Consider the following 18180-nt stretch of genomic DNA (forward strand, 5'->3'; position numbering starts at 1 on the left):
CTCTAATCAGTGACTTTCCTTGTGCTGAGTTTCTAAATCTGTCCAACCCTTTCATCCCTTAAAAAGAGCTGTTTGTTTAAAAGTTATTAACTGGCAATGAACTGCTCTCTAAGAGCCATGACTAAGATGAGCTTGGATTTTTCTGCACATTGAGACCCAGGATTCATCAGAACTTAACTTGTCTAAGCATTTAAATCAATCAAAACATGGCTACAAAGCCGTTGTCCTACATCCTGCCAGAGATATGAGGGCCCTGGAGTGACCATCCAAACCAAGGCCAGAGCCACACACAGGCCTCCCCAGACACAGGTGCTCTTGTCTTATTCTAAAACTTTTTTAGTGAACAAAGGTTATAAGCTCGCTGACTAAACTATTTTGCTCATAGGTAGTTCCACTGTCTGGAAATTCTTCTGAACAAAGGATGCACCACGCTGGCCTGTGGCTTCCTGCCCCAACTTAGGAGTTAGTTCAGCTAATCATGTTCTGAATGGTACCCTCTCCTGTACTTGAGGGTGATGAGAATACCTCGGAGGCTTATACAGTCACTGGGGTGCAAACACTGAACTGGCTTCCTGGGCTCAGAGGAGAGGCCAGCTGTAGACACGTGCCTGAGATCATGCCATGAAGGGAACAAGCACACAGATTCTGTTCATGTGCATCTAAATGGGGACAGCCCTCCTACAGAGCCATTTGGACGTCTATACTAATTTCAATAAAATAATCGATATCTACAGATGAATACCGAGTGAATTGTCAGAGGGGTGTGCAATGGCTTTTGTATGCTTATAGCAGCAATATTTCTAATGGAATAAAGAAGAAAAATGTAAATGTCCTAAAGTTCACAAAGGCAAACTGGTCATATCATGTTATAATAAATTCGTATGATGGAACACCACAGAGTTAGTAAAATAATTATGTTGAAGGATGTTAAATGATATTATAGGATGCTTATGATATAAGGCTTAGTGAGACAAGTGATTTATAAAACTTTACAGAGAGTATAAATCTAACATTGGGGGGAAATAGCATAGAAAAAAACACTAAAAGGAAATACATAAAATTTCTTTACATAAGTTATCTCTGGATGGAATAATTTGAGCATTATTTTGTACTTTCTGTATTTCCTAAATTTTCTACAATGAACATATTATTTTATATTCATAAAAATATTTGTAAAAAAATAAAAATATTTTTATATTCATAAAAATCTAATGAACGTCTTTAGCTGAAATTTGTAATTGTAAGATTCTAATTTTTTCTTTAAGATATCAGCTACATTTTTTTTAAAAATAAAGCTGGTAGTCTATACTTTCAAATTAAGCAGAATTCAAAATCTTTCTAAAGAGTGAGAGCTGGGCCCATACTTGCTCCATTTTTAAGTTGGGGATAACGGCTCACTGGGTTTTGAGAGAATTGACTGAAATACTCTATGGAAAGTGCTTGGTATGTGATAGGTGTTAGTTATCATTAACTGGGGTGTTGGCATTTGTGTTATAATAATCATTCTTCTGGCATCACTCCCCTTCATGGAACTCTGCCCACCAGGCCCAGCTGACTGAGTGAACACATGCAACTCAGCTCCTGGCTCCTGAAGGACCTTCCCTGGGCCCTACATCAGCGCTGCCTCCCCTACCCAACCCCCCTCCAGGGCAGCCAGCATTTTCCTCAATCCCGTCCTGCTGACGGGGAGCTCATTGCTGAAGCTGAGCCTTGGCTGGCGTTCCCGGAGCAGGCGATCTGAGCCCACAGCCTCGGGACCTCGGGAGGCCAGCAGTGTCTGCGGGGAAAGCACTTACATCTCATACTGGCTCTGCAGGCCGCAGATGGCGCGGTGTTTGCTGTAAAAGCGGTTCTCCAGGTCGATCCTGGTCTCGCCAATGAGGTCATCTGTCCCGATCATGTCATGGTCGTAGATCAGGACGGAGAGCAGGGATTCCTTTGGGAACGTGGCCTGGATCTCAAACGACCTGCGGTCCAAGCAGAGGCTTTGGGAGTCAACATTTGGCGACAGGGGACATTTCCCAGCTTCGCATTTAGCGAGCCTGCAGTCCGCATGAACGCACTAAACACTCAGGAGATATTTATGTGGTTTAATTTTTCACTAAGACACAACAATTTCCAGTTTTGTTGTCACTTTTCAGTAGCCATTAATCCCCGCATTCATGGGCCATCCGTTTCCGTCTTTAACTAGGGGGCAGCTAGATGGAGAGGAAAATCCTTGGGTTTGGTCTCAAACTGATTTCCAGCCTTGGTTTTGAATCAGTACCTTCCTGACTGTAAAACATGGGAAAGTTTCTTCATCCTGCTTAGGCTCCTTATGTGTAAATGGGGATAAACATCTTCTTTATAAGACAGCGAGGTGGTTAAATGCTGTTTTTACAAAGCGCACATTTTACTTCTAGGCATTGAACTGGCGCCCAATAGATTGCCATTCCCGTTCCCGCCCACTTTTGCTCCATCTGGGAGTACAGCTGAGCTTATTTGAAATGAGAGCCCTATACAAGATGGACAAACCCTAAAGCAGTGGTTCTCAACCTTGGCTGCACATTAGAATCACCTGGGAATCTTTTTAAAATCCTGATTTCTGGGCCTCATCCTCCGGAAATTCTGTTTCTTTGTTACTAATGTTGTGGCCCCACCCCATAACAAAGAAACAGAATTTCCGGAGGATGAGGCCCAGAAATCAGGATTTTAAAAAGATTCCCAGGTGATTCTAATGTGCAGCCAAGGTTGAGAACCACTGCCCTAAAGACTAGGATGGCAGGGCTGGAATGCCGTCTCTACAGAGTCTGAGCCCCGAGAACAGAGACCCGCCGTCCTCATCTCTGCACGGTTGCAGCCTGCATGCCCCTGCACAGAGTAGGCAGCAGCGTTTCCTTGAGCTGCCAGGGACCTCAGGGGTCACCATATCCAATCCCTTCACTTTATAGATGAGGACGTTACAATCCAGAGAACACGAGTGACTTGGCCAGGGGCATAAGTCAGGCCCAACTCATAGAAGTGCCAGTTTTCTGACTCCTTGTTCTGGCTCTTTCCTGGATGCCACGTCAGTGCAAGGTGTTAGAGTCCATCCTGCTGTTGGACTTCCTGGGACAATGCATTATCCATGCGACTGAGCATTAGAGAAGCTAAGAATTAAACCCTGCATTTTAGGGAAATGTCTTCCTGAAAACCAAATCAAGACACACCAATGTTTCTCTACTGTTCTTGGGGCAAGGTGGGGTGGCCTGGGAGCAAGGGACAGGGAGGAGGCGGGAGGAAGGGAGAATGAGGGACCATTATTTCCCACGTGCCCACGGGCCTGTCTGGGCTGCTGTCCAACTCGTGCTCAGATCCACGTGGCCCTGACTCACTCTCTGATGTGGCAGGAACTGCAATCACAGGACAGCCTGAGCCAATTACTGCCCCCCCCCCCCCCCCCCCCCCCCGCCAGAGAAAAAGGCAGCCAGCTCCAAGCTTTCAGGACTGTAACTGACTAAGGCAGCCGGAGCAGGCTGTGGGGAAGAAATTAGCATCTTCCACCTAAAGACATAGTACTGCCTCCCTGGAATCCAAACAGTAATTGATTCTGGAGGCATCTCACAATGAAGCCTCCAGCTGCCCATGTCTGAGCTTAGCTGCCACCGGGAAAGGACTTAAGTGCTAACTGCCCCTGGCAACCTTGCCGACTCCATGCCTCTGTTCCACCTCCTGAGCCGTGTGCTCACAGATTAACCTCTCCTGGCTCTTCACTGGGGCCGTCTCACCATCTCTAGGTCCAATGGTGGTTTGAGAAATGCACCGTGAACTGGGTAAAAACTGAGCCTTTGAAACATTCAGTACCTCTGAGCTTCAGAGCACGATGTTCCACTGTTTCTTTGTTCAGTTATTAATTCTCTTGCTAATTCCTCTGTTCACTGGACAGTAATTACACATCCACTATGTGCCAGGCACTGTGGTGCCTAAGAAAACAAGGAACCACCGAAGTCTGCAGACAGGTGCCACTCAGGCTGATGCACAGTGACAGGCCCTATTAAATCCCACCGGAAACTGACTGGAGGTTTGTCCACCTATCTGTTCATTCATTCGTTCACCATTCATTCACTCACTTATTCCTTCTACTAGTGTTCACTGGGCATGTGCTCTGTGCCATGCCCTGTCCTGGGTGCTGGGGACGTGGCGTTGAACAGGCGGGACCGAGTCCCTGCTCAGTGGAGCTTACATTCCAGTGGGGAGATAAGAGACAACCAATCAACACCCAAACATGTCAATTCATGTCAGAGGCCGTAAGGAAAAGCAGGCGAGGTGCCAGGGGTCACGGGTGGAGCCTGTGGCATCCTCATTCAGTGATGAGGTCCCAAAGAGGGAGTTCCTGACCCCACCCAGGTCAGGCCCAGGAGCCCGCCCCTCTCCCTGCTGGAACACTGCAGGAATGAGCCAGCAACTTTTGTCGCTGAGTCACCATTAAATACCATTCCAACAAAGCATCCACACGTGGAGGCTTCTGGAAGAGTCTGCAATGCCCAGGCGGGAGAGAATATTGCATCACCCCCTTCTCCTGTTTACCACAGCCGTCAGCGGGCGTAATACAGCCAGTCTAATTCAGGGCGCTGTGGTGAGAGCGGCAAATAAAAAGTAACTGCAAAGCACTTGGCAAAATGAAGTGCCGGTTACATAAACGGCAGATAATGATAAAGGTCACCTCTGGATCAGGGAAGCGAGGGTGCGTTTCCCCGGCATCGTTGTAATCATCTCCTAAACCTGAGCAGGCACAATCATTTATTTCATTTCCTCGGGAGCAGGAAAGTGTAAGGGTTTGGCGCTCATCAAATGTCAGAGGGTCCGAAGAGATCGCAAATGTGGAAGTGAATTTAAATAAGGCTGATGGAGATTTCACTCCACACTCCTGTTACTCAGGAAACCAGGAAATTAAATACACTTAACATATATCTGTTGCTAAAATGATTATTAAGAGAGAGAGAGAGGAAAGGTATGTGTTTTGAGTACCTCTTATGGGCTAGCATAGACTACGGTGAGATTCTATGCATTTAATCTCCTAAAGCAGCGGTTCTCAACCTGTGGGTCGCGACCCCTTTGGCAGTCGAACGACCCTTTCACAGGGGTCGCCTAAGACCATCCTGCATATCAGATATTTACATGACGATTCATAACGGTAGCAACATTACAGTTATGAAGTAGCAACGAAAATAATTTTATGGTTGGGTCACAACATGAGGAAAGGTATTTAAAGGGCCAGAAGGTTGAGAACCACTGTCCTAAAGATGCCTGAGAATCAAGTTACTGTTGTTGCTTTACAGATGAGGAAAACCAGGATCAGAGAGGTTAAGCCACCTGCATAGAGTTACACAGCCTGTATGTGGCAGAATGAAACCCGCATCTGCCTGACGCCAAAGTTAACAGCAATCAGGTGCACCAGCTCCAGCAGGGAACACGAATGTGCGGCACACCCGTTAGCAGACAAATGGGGGTGGTGGGGTTTCTGTGAACGGGGGAAAGCCCGGTTCACCCAACATGCACACATGCAACACACTTTGCAGGAAAACAAAGCACGGAGGGGGACACAGTTCAACCTTTTTACTTTGGGGGTCACCTCAAATGAGCTGCAAAATGATACTATGGGAAAATCCCTTTGGCAGGAGACAAGACCAAAGGTGTGGCCCCTTCTCCACTCGAGCTGTGTGAACTTGAATGAGTTTCTAAACCTCTCTGGGCCTTGGTTGCCATGTTTGCAAAAAGGATACCTCCCTGTCCAAAAGCAGGAGGCTGAATCTAGGAGAGATGAAGATCTAGGAAAATCATTATTGGAGAACCGTCGGCGGGAGGATCACCATGTATCGCCTTCTACCTGAAGGGACCAAAGAAGTTGGCCTTTCTCCACAAAGCAGAAGTTAACATCTAACCTCCTGCCACCACGTACTCAGACACACCCCTGTACACAGCAGCCCCCCCACAGACGCACAGCAGCAGCGACTCCACCCAGATGGCCACTGACCTTCCAAACACTGGGTTCAGCTGCTTGGGGATGTATTTGTCTCGGTCCTTGATTTCCGTTTTGCCAAGCTTGACCACAATGTAGGGATCCGATTTGCCGTCTGGATCGGCTGGGCTAAGATTAAATGCCTGGGGGCGAGAAAGGACATCCCCTTGGTCCAGTGGTTCCCACCACTGGCTGCTCACTGGGATCCCCGGGCAGTTTAAAATACACAGACACCCCACTCCCATCCCCAGGTGTTCTGATTTACTTGGCCTTGGGCTTCAGGCTTTTTAGAAGCTCCCCAGAGGACTCTAGTGTGCCGCCAAGGCTAAGAACCACTGCATTAGCCTCCCCAAGGTGCTGTTAAGAGCTATCAGCTTTGCCGAAGCTCAGCATTCTCTGGAGTTGTCTGCCCGGGGAAAGCAGCGCTTGGCACAGAGGCATGAGGAATTTGCTGGGCCAGGAGGCAGAGGCATGCATTTGAGTTCTGGTTCTGGTTGGGCAGTCTGAGATCTGTCAAATCAGAGCCCAGAAGGATTGGGCTCTGAGTCCATGACCCCATCAGTCTTGCATTTAGCACTGGCTGATTAATGATCTGTTTCTCAGAGTGAGTCTGGCTCCAGAGAAGCTGGGCAATAAACCATCACAAGCAACACTTTTTTTAAAAAATCCTCACCTAAGGATATGTTTTTATTGGTTTTCAGAGAGAGAGAGAAAGAAAACACACATCGATGTGAGAAAAGAAACATCAATCAATCGGTTGCCTCCCATATGTGCCCTGGCTAGAGATCGAACCAGTAATCTAGGTATGTGCCCTGACTAGGAATCGAACCCAAAACCTTTTGGTATACAGGATGACGCTCCAACCAACTAAGCCACCCAGCTAGGGCAGCAAACATTTTCTAAGAGAAAGTGGGGGTAGGGGGTCAGTGAGGAATGATGCTGAAAAGAGGGAGAAACTCTGTAGAGATGAGAGCTGAGTGAGAAACAATCCGTAGTCAGGACTCTATCCTACAGATGGGATGGCATGAGCACACAAGCTATATTTTCAAGGAGTTCATGAGAGAATGCTTAATAGCCACATTCGTAGACAATCTACATGTCAATTACTTAAGGGGAAACTTAATCCAAAATGGTCCCTTCCTCACATCGCCCAATTTTAATCATCCACGTCGCAGTTATCTCTGACTTTCATTTTATTTACCTGACCTTTGTTTCTATTTAATACATTCTTAATGCCCCACCATCTCCAGCTAGTACGTAATCGCCAAGAGAGCAAGGCTACTGGCTGTCTTGTTCATTATATTATTTCGAGGATCTCGAATACGGTCTTCTTAATATTTGTTGCATGGATGAATAAATGGATGCTAACATTAATTCAGAAAAATGCTAGGTGGCTACTAAGAAGAATGAGAAAGGCCTGTATATACTGATCTGGGAAAATGTCCAAGTTGTATTACTAGCTAAGAAAAGAAAATAGGAGATCAATATGTAATGTATCAAGCAGGATTCTGTTAAATAACTACCAGGGAGGAGCTGTAGACAAGTGGAAATAGATATAGATTTATTTGTATCTGCAGGTGAAAATAAGTTATTTCTGGGGGTGGAATTGCAGAGGGGGGGGGAGATTTTTCTTTCTTTCTTTATGCAACTTTTAAGTAGTATTATTTTTACTTTGTTGGTGTTTTATTAAATGAAAATATTTTTTAAAAATATATTTTTATTGACATCAGAGAGGGAGAAAAAGGGAGGGATAGAAACATCAATGATGAGAGAGAAGCATTGATCGGCTGCCTCCTGCACGCCCCCCACTGGGGGTCCTGTGGGCATGTGCCCTGATCAGAAATAGAACTGTGACCTGCTGGCTCACAGGTCGACGTCAACCACTGAGCCACGCTGGTCGGGCAAATGAAACAATTTCTAATTAACTTATGTAGTTAATGTGTAAAATCTTAGTGTGAGAGAGTAAACCACACAATCACTATTACTAGAAATGTCAATGAAAAGCATATGCTGTCCATAATTACAGTGAATTTATCCTACATCCTGCAACCCAGGGCCACCACCCCTGCTCTTCACTTGGCCAAGTCCTGCTTGTCCTCAAGTTCCAGCCCAAGCCCTCCCTCCTCCACTGTTTCCTGAGCAGGAGCTGATATGCATTCCTGGCCTTAGTCTAAAGGGTACTGGACATATAGAAGTAGGCTGTAGATGTTTGCTAATGAATCAATACATAGTGGTCCTTCTCCCATCTCTGTGGTCCAAAATCTTTCTCCTTCCTTGTACTGCTCGAACCCTCTATTTCTGGGTTGCCCCAAATTTGTCCCAGAGAACCATAGTTCTGCAGGGTTTTCTGTAGAGAGAAAAAAAAGTGTGGGGCAATAAGTTTAGATGATGCTGTTAAAGACTCGACAGTTAAATAGATTTCTTTGCTTCTGGAATTCTCAGAGCCTTGACTGCGCTAATGAGCCTTGTGGACCTCAGGGGTTGGTGAAGGAAAAAATATTATATGCACCACTTCTCAAATTTATTTGTACATACAGGAGCTATAGACGAGTGGAAATAGATCTAGATTTATTTGTATCTGCAGGTTAAAGTAAGTTATTTCTGGGGGTGGAATTGCAGAGGTGGGGTGATTTTCAAAGAAATTATCTCTCCCAAGACATGAGTGACCTCCTGAACAAGATTTAGAAAAGGTTAATCTAAACCAGTGGTCGGCAAACTGTGGCTCTCGAGCCACATGCGGATCTTTGGCCCCTTGAGTGTGGCTCTTCCTAAGCCTTAGGAGTACCCTAATCAAGTTAATAACAATGTACCTACCTATATAGTTTAAGTTTAAAAAATTTGGCTCTCAAAAGAAATTTCAATCGTTGTACTGTTGATATTTGGCTCTCTTGACTAATGAGTTTGCCAACCACTGGTCTAAACCAGTGGTTCTCAACCTTGGCTGCACATTAGAATCACCCGGAAATCTTTTGAAAATTCTGATTTCTGGGCCTCATCCTCCGGAAATTCTATTTCTTTGTTACTAATGTTGTGGCCCCACCCCATAACAAAGAAACAGAATTTCCGGAGGATGAGGCCCAGAAATCAGGATTTAAAAAAATTCCCAGGTGATTCTAATGTGCAGCCACGGTTGAGAACCACTGGTCTAAACTATCCTGTGGGTGGGTGCTTAGAATAAACTACCCAGCATCGCCAGTGATTCTTTACAAGTGCGTCTCATCCCCAAATCCCTAGTGGTTAGAACACGCCTGGCACGTGGTGGTCGTGGCGATGACGATGAACATGTTAGTGGCACGATGGAAAGGGGAAACTTAGTTCTCCCTTAGCACAAAGAAGAATTCATTTTTATTTTATGCTTCCTTTATGTTTTTAAAAAGGATGCAGGCAATGTCAGCAGAGAGTTAATATAAAATAAGACTACCGCAATCAAATAAGATTATGGAAATCAACTCCAAGTTCAGGAGATGAAAACAGACACATGAGCCACAGAGGTTCAGCAGACAACTGCTTGGATTGAGCATCAGACTTGGCCCTGAGCTTCCTGGCAATCAGGCCCCAACGTTTCACAATTAAAGTGTAGGGCTTGCATATTCAAAAAGTAGGGCAGAGAATGTTTTTCTGGGAAATACATTCAACATGGAATTTCTCAGCGTCACAGTGCAGAGGCCTAGTAGGAGGGGTGCGGGAGAACTTCACAGCGGCAGCTGCCCTGTTTGTTTTTCTAACAGTCTTGCCTGGGAGCTTCCTGTTTCCAGCCTGTTTGATTTTCTTCCCAGTTAGCAGCAAACCCAGAGAGCAAATACAGCTACACACACCAAGCCTGGAAAGCCAGCAGGTAGATGTCCACGTTACCAACCAAGCTTCACACCCCTGTTGTGGAAGAACTGTGTCCTCTCAAAATTCACACGCGGAAGCCCTAACCCCCAGTGTGATGTACTTGGAGAGGGAGCATTTAGGCCCTAAATTTTAGGGAGGTAATTAAGGCTAAAGGAGCCTGAGGGTGGTGCCCTAATCCATCAAGACTAATGGCCTTATAAGAAGAGGGAGTGACACCAGATCTCTCTCTCTCTCTCTCTCTCTCTCTCTCTCCCTCTGGATGTGTACACAGGCGAAAGGCCATGTGAGGGCACAGCCAGAAGGTGGCCATCTACAAGCCAGGGAGAGAGGCTTCCCCAGAAACCAATCCTGATGGCACCTTGACCATGGACTCCCAGCCTCCAGAACTGTGAGAAAATAAATGCCTGTTATTTAAGTGACCCAGTCGGTAGTGCTTTGAATGGCAGCCCGAGCAGACTGAGCCCCTCAGAGTAAACAGGATGCTCACCGCCACAATGTACACCCGGATCATGACTTTGACGGGGTGGTTGGGTGGAATCCCTTGCTGGATTCTCAGCTGCCCGTTGTCCTCAGTGCTGGAATCCTCGGGGCTTTTGTAAATGCAGAAAGAGCCCTGGAAACACAAAACACCACCCATTGAAACGAGATGGTCATATGTCCCACCAAAAGCCAGAGAGGGCATAACACTGGGAAAGTGAGCACAGCTGGGGTCAAACAGGAGCACTGCCCTTGCCCTCTGAGTGTCCCCAGAAGTTCACGTAGCCTGCCTGAATCTGGGCTTCTTCACGGCACATCAGTGAATCAGTGTTGGCAGAGGAATACCTCCCCACAGGGCTGTTAGCATTATAACCAGGATCAAAATCCACATTGGCAGACTGCAATACCCATGTTCTTTCCAATACATGACACTGCATGTAAAGGGCCCAGCATGTGGTAGGTTCCTAGTGTGAACTACTACTCTGTGATGCTGACACCGTACCTCTGCCAGATAAAGGGTTTGTGTTGTTTGATTAATCATCCAACTAGTGGGTTCATGTAACTTACACATTTGGTAGGTCAGGGGTGGGAAGAACAAAGTTAAATACAGTGATTATTTTTTAAAATATATTTTTATTGATTTCAAAGAGGAAGGAAGAGGGAAAGAGAGATAGAAACATCAATGATGAGAGAAAATCATTGATTGACTGCCTCCTGCACACCCCATACTGGGCCAGCAACATGGGCATGTGTCCTGACCGGGAATCAAACCATGACCTCCTGGTTCATAGGCTGATGCTCCACCACTGAGCCATGCCGACCAGGCAAAATTCAGTGGTTCTTTAGGGTAACAACTCTCTCTTAAATTCCACTAGTATGACTTCCCACCCCCTTTACTGCCCATGAAACAAGTGTCTCAAAAGACTGGGGTTGGGTCTTGTGAGGCTCTAGAGAGGATCTTGTATAAGATGTAGAAATTTCCTTATACACATCCCATATCACAATCCCATCAATAGAATGAGTCATATCCGACATTTATGAACAGAAGAACCAAATAAAAGAGTTAACTCTGGAACTTGCCTTAAACTTTCCTATGACTCGGTCTCCATCAAGGCCATGGTCATCTTCCGTAGACTTGCCTCTGAAGAGCTCAAAGGTTTTCACCCAGTCTTCAAAATTGTTGAACTCACTCTCGAGGTCGCCATCATATATCTTTAGGGAGAAGGGAAGAGAGTGTGCTCAGACAAAGGAAAGAGGCCCAAGATTGATTTAATTAAAAAAGCCAATATTCTCCAAAGCCAGACTTGATAGGACCCCTTGGAAAAATCTAGAGGCTGCTGTTAATTATCTTTAGCAAAATAAGGAATATGACAAAAATCAGCATTCTTGGATCTAATGACCCCTCCAAAATTTATAAAACCTTTTGATAAACTTTGAAGTTCCAAGAAATGTATAGCTAAACCAAAATTTTTAAAATATAATTTAAAATTATAAACATGACAAACTTTTTAATAGCTAACTGATGTCTTTGGCTTTTTCAATATAGACTATCATATCTTGAGGTCATTCCAGTCAATATATGCTTCTTAAGCATCTAATTCTTAGCATTTATAAAGTGAGGAAATACATATATTTTAAAAAATATTTTTATTGATTTCAGAGAGAAAGGGAGAGGGACAGAGAGATAGAAACATCAATGATGAGAGAGAATTATTGATTGGCTGCCTCCTGCACACCCCCTAATGGGGATCAAGACCGAAACCCAGGCATGTGCCCTTGACCAGAATCGAACCTGGGACCCTTCAGTTTGCAGGCCAACTGAGCCAACTAGAGCTGAAATGTTTTGTTTTTATTATAATGCATATAGACATGAGTTTTCCAAGTGGGAAATTATACGTATATACACTTTAGAAATGCAAAACTGAATTTAAGATTGGTAATATAATTAAATCACTTATTCAAATTTTCTATCAAAATTATTTATCTAAATTTGTTATCGAGATACATAATTTTCACATTCCCAGTTTTCATATCCACCAATATGCCTCTAGCTAATAGCCTCTGGCTAACGTTAAAATTGGTCTGACGGAACTGACTTCAGCTCGAGTTAAAACTCCTGCTAATTTGAGTATGTACACATCTGCATGATGATGACAAGCTCCAAGAGGTGAGCCAAGGGGAACACACGCACTGTCAGTGACCTTGCTGGATCCAGGCTAACCAATGTAAGTTATGTCCCTCTCTAACATGAGGATGTAGGAAACAGAAAACTAGCAAGCTCCATTGTCTTGGCTTACATGCTTGTTAAACCTTATTTCTCTGCATCAGTGATTATAATGAAGACAAAGTAAATTAGTTCAGACAAAGACATTACTAGGATTGACTGAAGCACCAACAGGACCCCCTTCTGAGCTTCCCACCCCTTCCATGGCGGCGATGGCTGTGTCCACACACCTTCAAGACAGCCAGGTTGGGGATTTCATCTTCTTTGGGCTTCTTCTTGAGCATTTTATCTTTCTTCTTCTTCGGGCTATCTTCTATATTCACCACGACCTCATCTGGTTTTGCATCTGTGGGTATTTAGTGGAAATTGTTAGACTTCTCACGGCTGCAGAGATGAGAAGAAACAAAGTCCCTTATTCTGGCATGTGTCATGACACTTCTTTTCAAAAAGAAAGAGTAACATTTTTCTGTAGGACTGCTATAGTCTGTGCATTACAGAACTGGAGGAGATGCCACTCACATAGTAACGCAATGTCAGCAGATCCCCTGGGGCCTGTCCTGGTACATGTAAGAACTCCTTAAACAAGGCACGGGGGTGGGGGGCCCTAACCGGTTTGGCTCAGTGGATAGAGTGTCGGTCTTCGGACTCAAGAGTCCCAGGTTCAATTCCAGTCAAGGGCATATACCTTGGTTGCGGGCACAACCCCAGTAGGGAGTGTGCAGGAGGCAGCTGAATTGATGTTTCTCTCTCATCAATGCTTCTAACTCTCTGTCCTTCTCCCTTTCTCTCTGTAAAAAAATCAATAAAATATATTTTTAAAAAAAAACAACAAACAAGGCACAGTAGGGAGGGGGGCAGGGGGAGAGATAATTTGCTCAGTCATCCAACTAACAAAGAACAGACTCAGGATGGGCTGACTCCAAAGCTCTGAGTTACAGTCCCTCTCAGATCTGTTTATGAACTTGAGATTCATCTAGTTTAATAACCGGAGGCTCAACTATGTTAAGGGTCTTGCACAAAGTCACGAATGTAGTTAGAGAGATTACTCAGTAATTTTTTAGGAGCAGGCTCTAGAAATAAACTGCCTGAGACAGACTTCTAGCTCTGCTAGATTCTGACTGTGTGAACTTGGGCAAGTTACACCACCTCTTTGTACCTCTGTTTTACCATCTGCAAAATGAAGCCAGTACTGCTTATGTCATGAGATGGTCTTAGAATGACACATGCTAATGAGCAGTGGTCTGAGGAACGGAGCTTGACTCTAATTCTCCTGCTTCCAACGTGTCACCTGAAACTGAGCACTGGCCACTTGGTGTTCGGGTTGTTTGTAGGCCAAGACCTTCTGTTGGCTTGAATCGAGTTTGAGGTCATTTCTAATCCCAGGCCTCTTTCATTTGATTTCTGCCAAACCACATCCACCCAATCCTTGTAAACTGAGTTTGGGAAGCTAAATCCAGGTCACCTCTATTAAAGTTTATCATGTTGGTTTTGGCCTGTCATCCCAGCTCACTTCTATTTTTACTCTGCTGTTTCTACATTCAGATTGTCAATGTAGGGACATGAGCCAATGGGTTGATTTCAGCACTGAACTAGAGTTAGGAGCCCTGGGAGCTGGTCCCGGTCCAGTTCAAATCAGCTACATGACCTTCTTAAAGTACTGTCATCTGACTGAGAATGTTTCCTCACCTGGGAAATTAGGGTGTACAACTCTAACGTACCTCCCATTGCTTCCATTTAATAATTCTCTCCCAAATGGCCTTATTCTATGTTTAAATGCTCCCCAGAACAACTACTTACCTGTCTTGTCTTTCTTCTCTTTGAGATTTCTCTCTTTTTCCTTTGAGAAAAGACAGAGACCAGATTACTGACACTATCGTGCCTCATTTATTAATCCTGACTTGCTAAGTGTTCTAATTCAATTATCTCAGCCCTCTGCATTCCCAGAGATGCCATTTGAAAAGAGTATGCAAATGGTCCCAAAGTTAACTCCCAAGTGAAGCCTCACTGTAAAGACCTGAGACCTAAGGGCAGTGAGATGCCCTGCCCTAGAGAAAAGGTGCCCACACTTCCTAGAACAGTGCCACCAAGCGGTAGACTCCCTTGTCCTCCATGTGCAATCGTCTCTCAGCCCCTGGAAAACAGTCCCTGTCCTCACTATTTTCCCACCTCCCTGAAGCATCTTCCATCTGATCACCCCAGTCTGCCGCTGAGTTTACCTGCTGGCATGTTATGTTGTTGGTTTGGTCCCAGGAACTGGGCAGGGTGTCAGAGAAAGGGGAAAGGGCTGAGCACTCACCAGAAATGGTGTGTCCATTGCAACAAAAGGAGGGAGGTTGGAGGCAGGGACTAACACTTGGTTTGTTTATTTAACTACATATTAACCTTCATGGGTAGCCCTAGATGAAGAAACTACGCTCTTTCTGAACTCAAGAATCAGAAGACTGTCTATTCAATTGCATATGGTGATACCTGACTAATTTTCCCCTCCTTTCTTACTTGGGGGTGAGATGTCTTACCAAATTCCGCCACTGAGCTTTGGTTGATTCTCCAGACCCACTCCCCGCTGGTTCTCCAGCTTTATAACTCGATCCCTTTCATGTTCCATGTGCACGAGGCCCTGCTCTGGCCACACACTGATCATTCCCATTTGCTAAAGCCTAGACCTCTGACTTTACTTTGATACTTTCCCACATGAACTTAGAATCCTGCTGGACACCTGGAGCCCTTTGAGCTGGGGATCTCCAGGTGTACCTGAAGCCCTCATCGCTGATGCCCACCTGTCCAGAGACCCCATTTCTCCTCGCTGGACCTCCCTGAGTCTGACTGCTGGACAGATTCTCCGGATGCCAGGCTGGACTGAACATCCTGCCAGCATTTTACAACAGAGCTGGTGTCCTAGGGTCAGCTCCAGCCAGAGGGTGGCTGTTAGCAATTCCAGGCTTTGAACCTTTCCGCAATTCACAGAATCACGCCTGAGCAGGGCCTACCTATAGTGGATTTAAAAGAGGGGACAATGTGGAATTGGGAAGGTGGTGGGAGAGACAACTTTTCTATCGAGTCCCTTGATTGTCACCGCCAGGGGAGTCTCTACCTTCTGTGCTTTCTTCACGGAGGCATAGTATTTGGACCACCAGTCAATGACGTTTTCAGCAGACTCATCTGCTATGGTCCTCTTCCTCCTTTTGGTGGACCTCCGGGAAGGTTTCCTGGCATCCTGGCAAACGATGAGGATGGGTTGTTAGTTAGGCCCCATGGAAACGCATGGAGCTGCTGGTGGCTGACTGGTTTCCTGAAAAGAAAGATGCACTCTGGGAGGCGGATGGAGGTGTGGGCAGGTTTTGTGGTTGCAGCTCTCTGTACTACTTCAATAAATGAAAGTTTAATAATCCATTCATTCATTCATTTATGGAACAGGCAAGCATTTATTGAACAGATGTGAGATACTGTGCTTGACTTTGGGGAATTGGACGCAATCCCCACCTTTGGGAAGCTTACAGTTCAGGAGGGGAGACTGACTCATGATACAATGTGGATAGGCATTAGCTTCAGACAGACCTGGGTTATAAGTCATTAAGCAATTAATTTAAATTTGTGACAATAATACCTGCCTACTTCACTGTTGTGAAGATTAAGTGACATAATACAGACAATTCTCCTTTGGCATCATTTCTGATTTGGATGGGTACAAATAAATGACACCTACAACAGAAGTGATGGGGTAGGAGAGGTAGTGATACATGTTTGGCAGCAAGGCCATATTTATTGGAGAAGACAGTTGTCCCACTGGAGGAGGCTATCTTTGCAAACACATCATGTACCCAATATCCATTCACAGACATCTCTTGAGTCCCTACCTATGTTGTCCCAGGCACCCTATCAAATGCAGGGAATGCAGCGATGTTTAAAAAACTACCTTTGACCTAGTGGGGCCCACAGTTTTATGGTGACAACAAACACTTACACTGAGATTTCTAACTTAAAGTGGCAGGGGCCATGCTGGTGGGAGGAAGAGGACCCCTTGAGGTGTCAGAGGGTCACGCTGAGCCTGGATGAGACGGGAACAGCCTGAGCAAACATCCACTAATCTATGTGACTCTGCTTTCTATTTCAGCCTTTACCATTTGCTGGGCAAGCAATCTCTTAGGACTTTCTTAAACTGTCTCCTTCAAGTCAACTGATGCCCAGGATATTATACTTAAGTTTATGGCACAGAAAGATAAATCACATCCTTGGCTTACGGTTCTTTGTATATGTGTCCATCTCCCCTTCCAGAATCTTAGCTAACTGGGGACGAGAAGTCTCACTTCTCTCCAGAGTCCAGAAGACACATCTTTTTGTTTCACATGCCCTTGTACAAAGTAGGTTCTAAATATCTGGGGATTAGTCCTAGATGTGAAACCATTGTCTTTCCAAGCAAATAAATTGACAAAAGTTTCTGTTCAATTAAATATTACTGTTCTGTTTGACTGGCACTTTAGTTTCATATACGTTGACGTGTCTGATTCTACAACAGTGATGCAAAGTGGGTATCAATATCCCCATTTTACAGATGAGGAAACTGATGCTCAGAAACGTGAAGTTGCTTGCTCCTGGTCACACAGCTAGTAGGTGGGAGGATTCATATCTAGAGCCTCCCATACAAACTCAAATGAGCCTTGTAAATACGAAGAGGGATTAGATTCTGACCTTAGCTTTTCCATCCTGTGGTGGCTCTTGGGCTGCAGGTGCGTGTTCAGCCGCCAGCATAGGGGATGAGTCAGGGATGTCAACCTGACTAGCCTGCTGAACCTGGGCAGAGTCAGGTACCACTGTGGGAGGTGGCTCAACGTCCACATAGATGTGATCTGTTGGGGGGTCCTGGGAGGAGCTGAGGGACCCAGAGGGCTCAGTGGCTATTAGTGAATCTGAAATAAGCAAAATGAAAGCACATCAGGTTGGGCAACCTGGGCTATAGCACAGGGAGGTCATTTCAGGGACCCAAACTGGGCACCAGGCAGCTCTGGATGCAAATATGGCAAGTGCCTACCATCTCTGAACAGTTTCCTTCTTGACAAAATGACAGTGAAAATGCCCATGTCACTGGGGTCATAAATGAGATCAGGATGTAAGGCATTGGGTGCCTAATAGCTAATCAATAAATGGTCACACTTATTGATCCTCAGAGTAATTTTAATGAACAGAGGTCATTTATCACAGCACTGTTTGTGGAAGTGGGGAGCTGAAGGCAGTCTGGAGTCTAATATAAGGGAAAAGGAAAAGCAAAGTGAGGTAGATGCAGTGGGCAGTGGTAACAAGCTAATGTACACACAGCAGTATGCACAGACCTTAAAACACAGCTTTGAGTGAAAAGAGTAGGAAACCAAATGAAGGTTCTGGCACCATTTCATAAGTGTAAATTACATGGATTTACATTTTACAAGAATTGGTGGTGTGGGGCCTACAGTGGGGAGTTGGGGGGAAGGGGAATGGGGATGGGAATAGGCACGGGGGACGGTGGATATAATATGCAGCTTTGAACAGATGGATGATAATTGTACAGCATGAACTGAGAAGCACAATTAATTCAACTCTGTGCACCTGAGATCCGAAACAGACCAAATTAAAGTAACATCAAGAAGAGAAAACTGTCAGGGAGTGGAGGCGGGCGGGAGCTTGAGTAATATTT

The 18180-nt window shown here is 45.2% G+C and overlaps 1 protein-coding gene across 3 annotated transcripts in view; it reads right to left on the reverse strand.

Moving 5' to 3' along the window:
• FER1L6 (fer-1 like family member 6) overlaps positions 1-18180 on the reverse strand; it is a 126025-nt gene that overhangs the window by 14611 nt on the left and 93234 nt on the right. For all 3 annotated transcript variants that reach the window (XM_070392045.1, XM_070392044.1, XM_070392046.1), the window contains 8 exons: positions 17202-17419; positions 15607-15729; positions 14313-14352; positions 12746-12861; positions 11372-11503; positions 10302-10427; positions 5993-6120; positions 1797-1967 (listed from right to left, as the gene is read on the reverse strand). In XM_070392045.1, the coding sequence (XP_070248146.1) occupies positions 1797-1967; positions 5993-6120; positions 10302-10427; positions 11372-11503; positions 12746-12861; positions 14313-14352; positions 15607-15729; positions 17202-17419 (1054 nt within the window). The remainder of the gene's footprint in view (positions 1-1796; positions 1968-5992; positions 6121-10301; positions 10428-11371; positions 11504-12745; positions 12862-14312; positions 14353-15606; positions 15730-17201; positions 17420-18180) is intronic.

Source organism: Myotis yumanensis, unplaced genomic scaffold, assembly GCF_028538775.1.
Source record: "Myotis yumanensis isolate MYYU_CA2020_CCGP unplaced genomic scaffold, mMyoYum1.0.hap1 SCAF_15, whole genome shotgun sequence".
Taxonomy (NCBI): Eukaryota; Metazoa; Chordata; class Mammalia; order Chiroptera; family Vespertilionidae; genus Myotis; species Myotis yumanensis.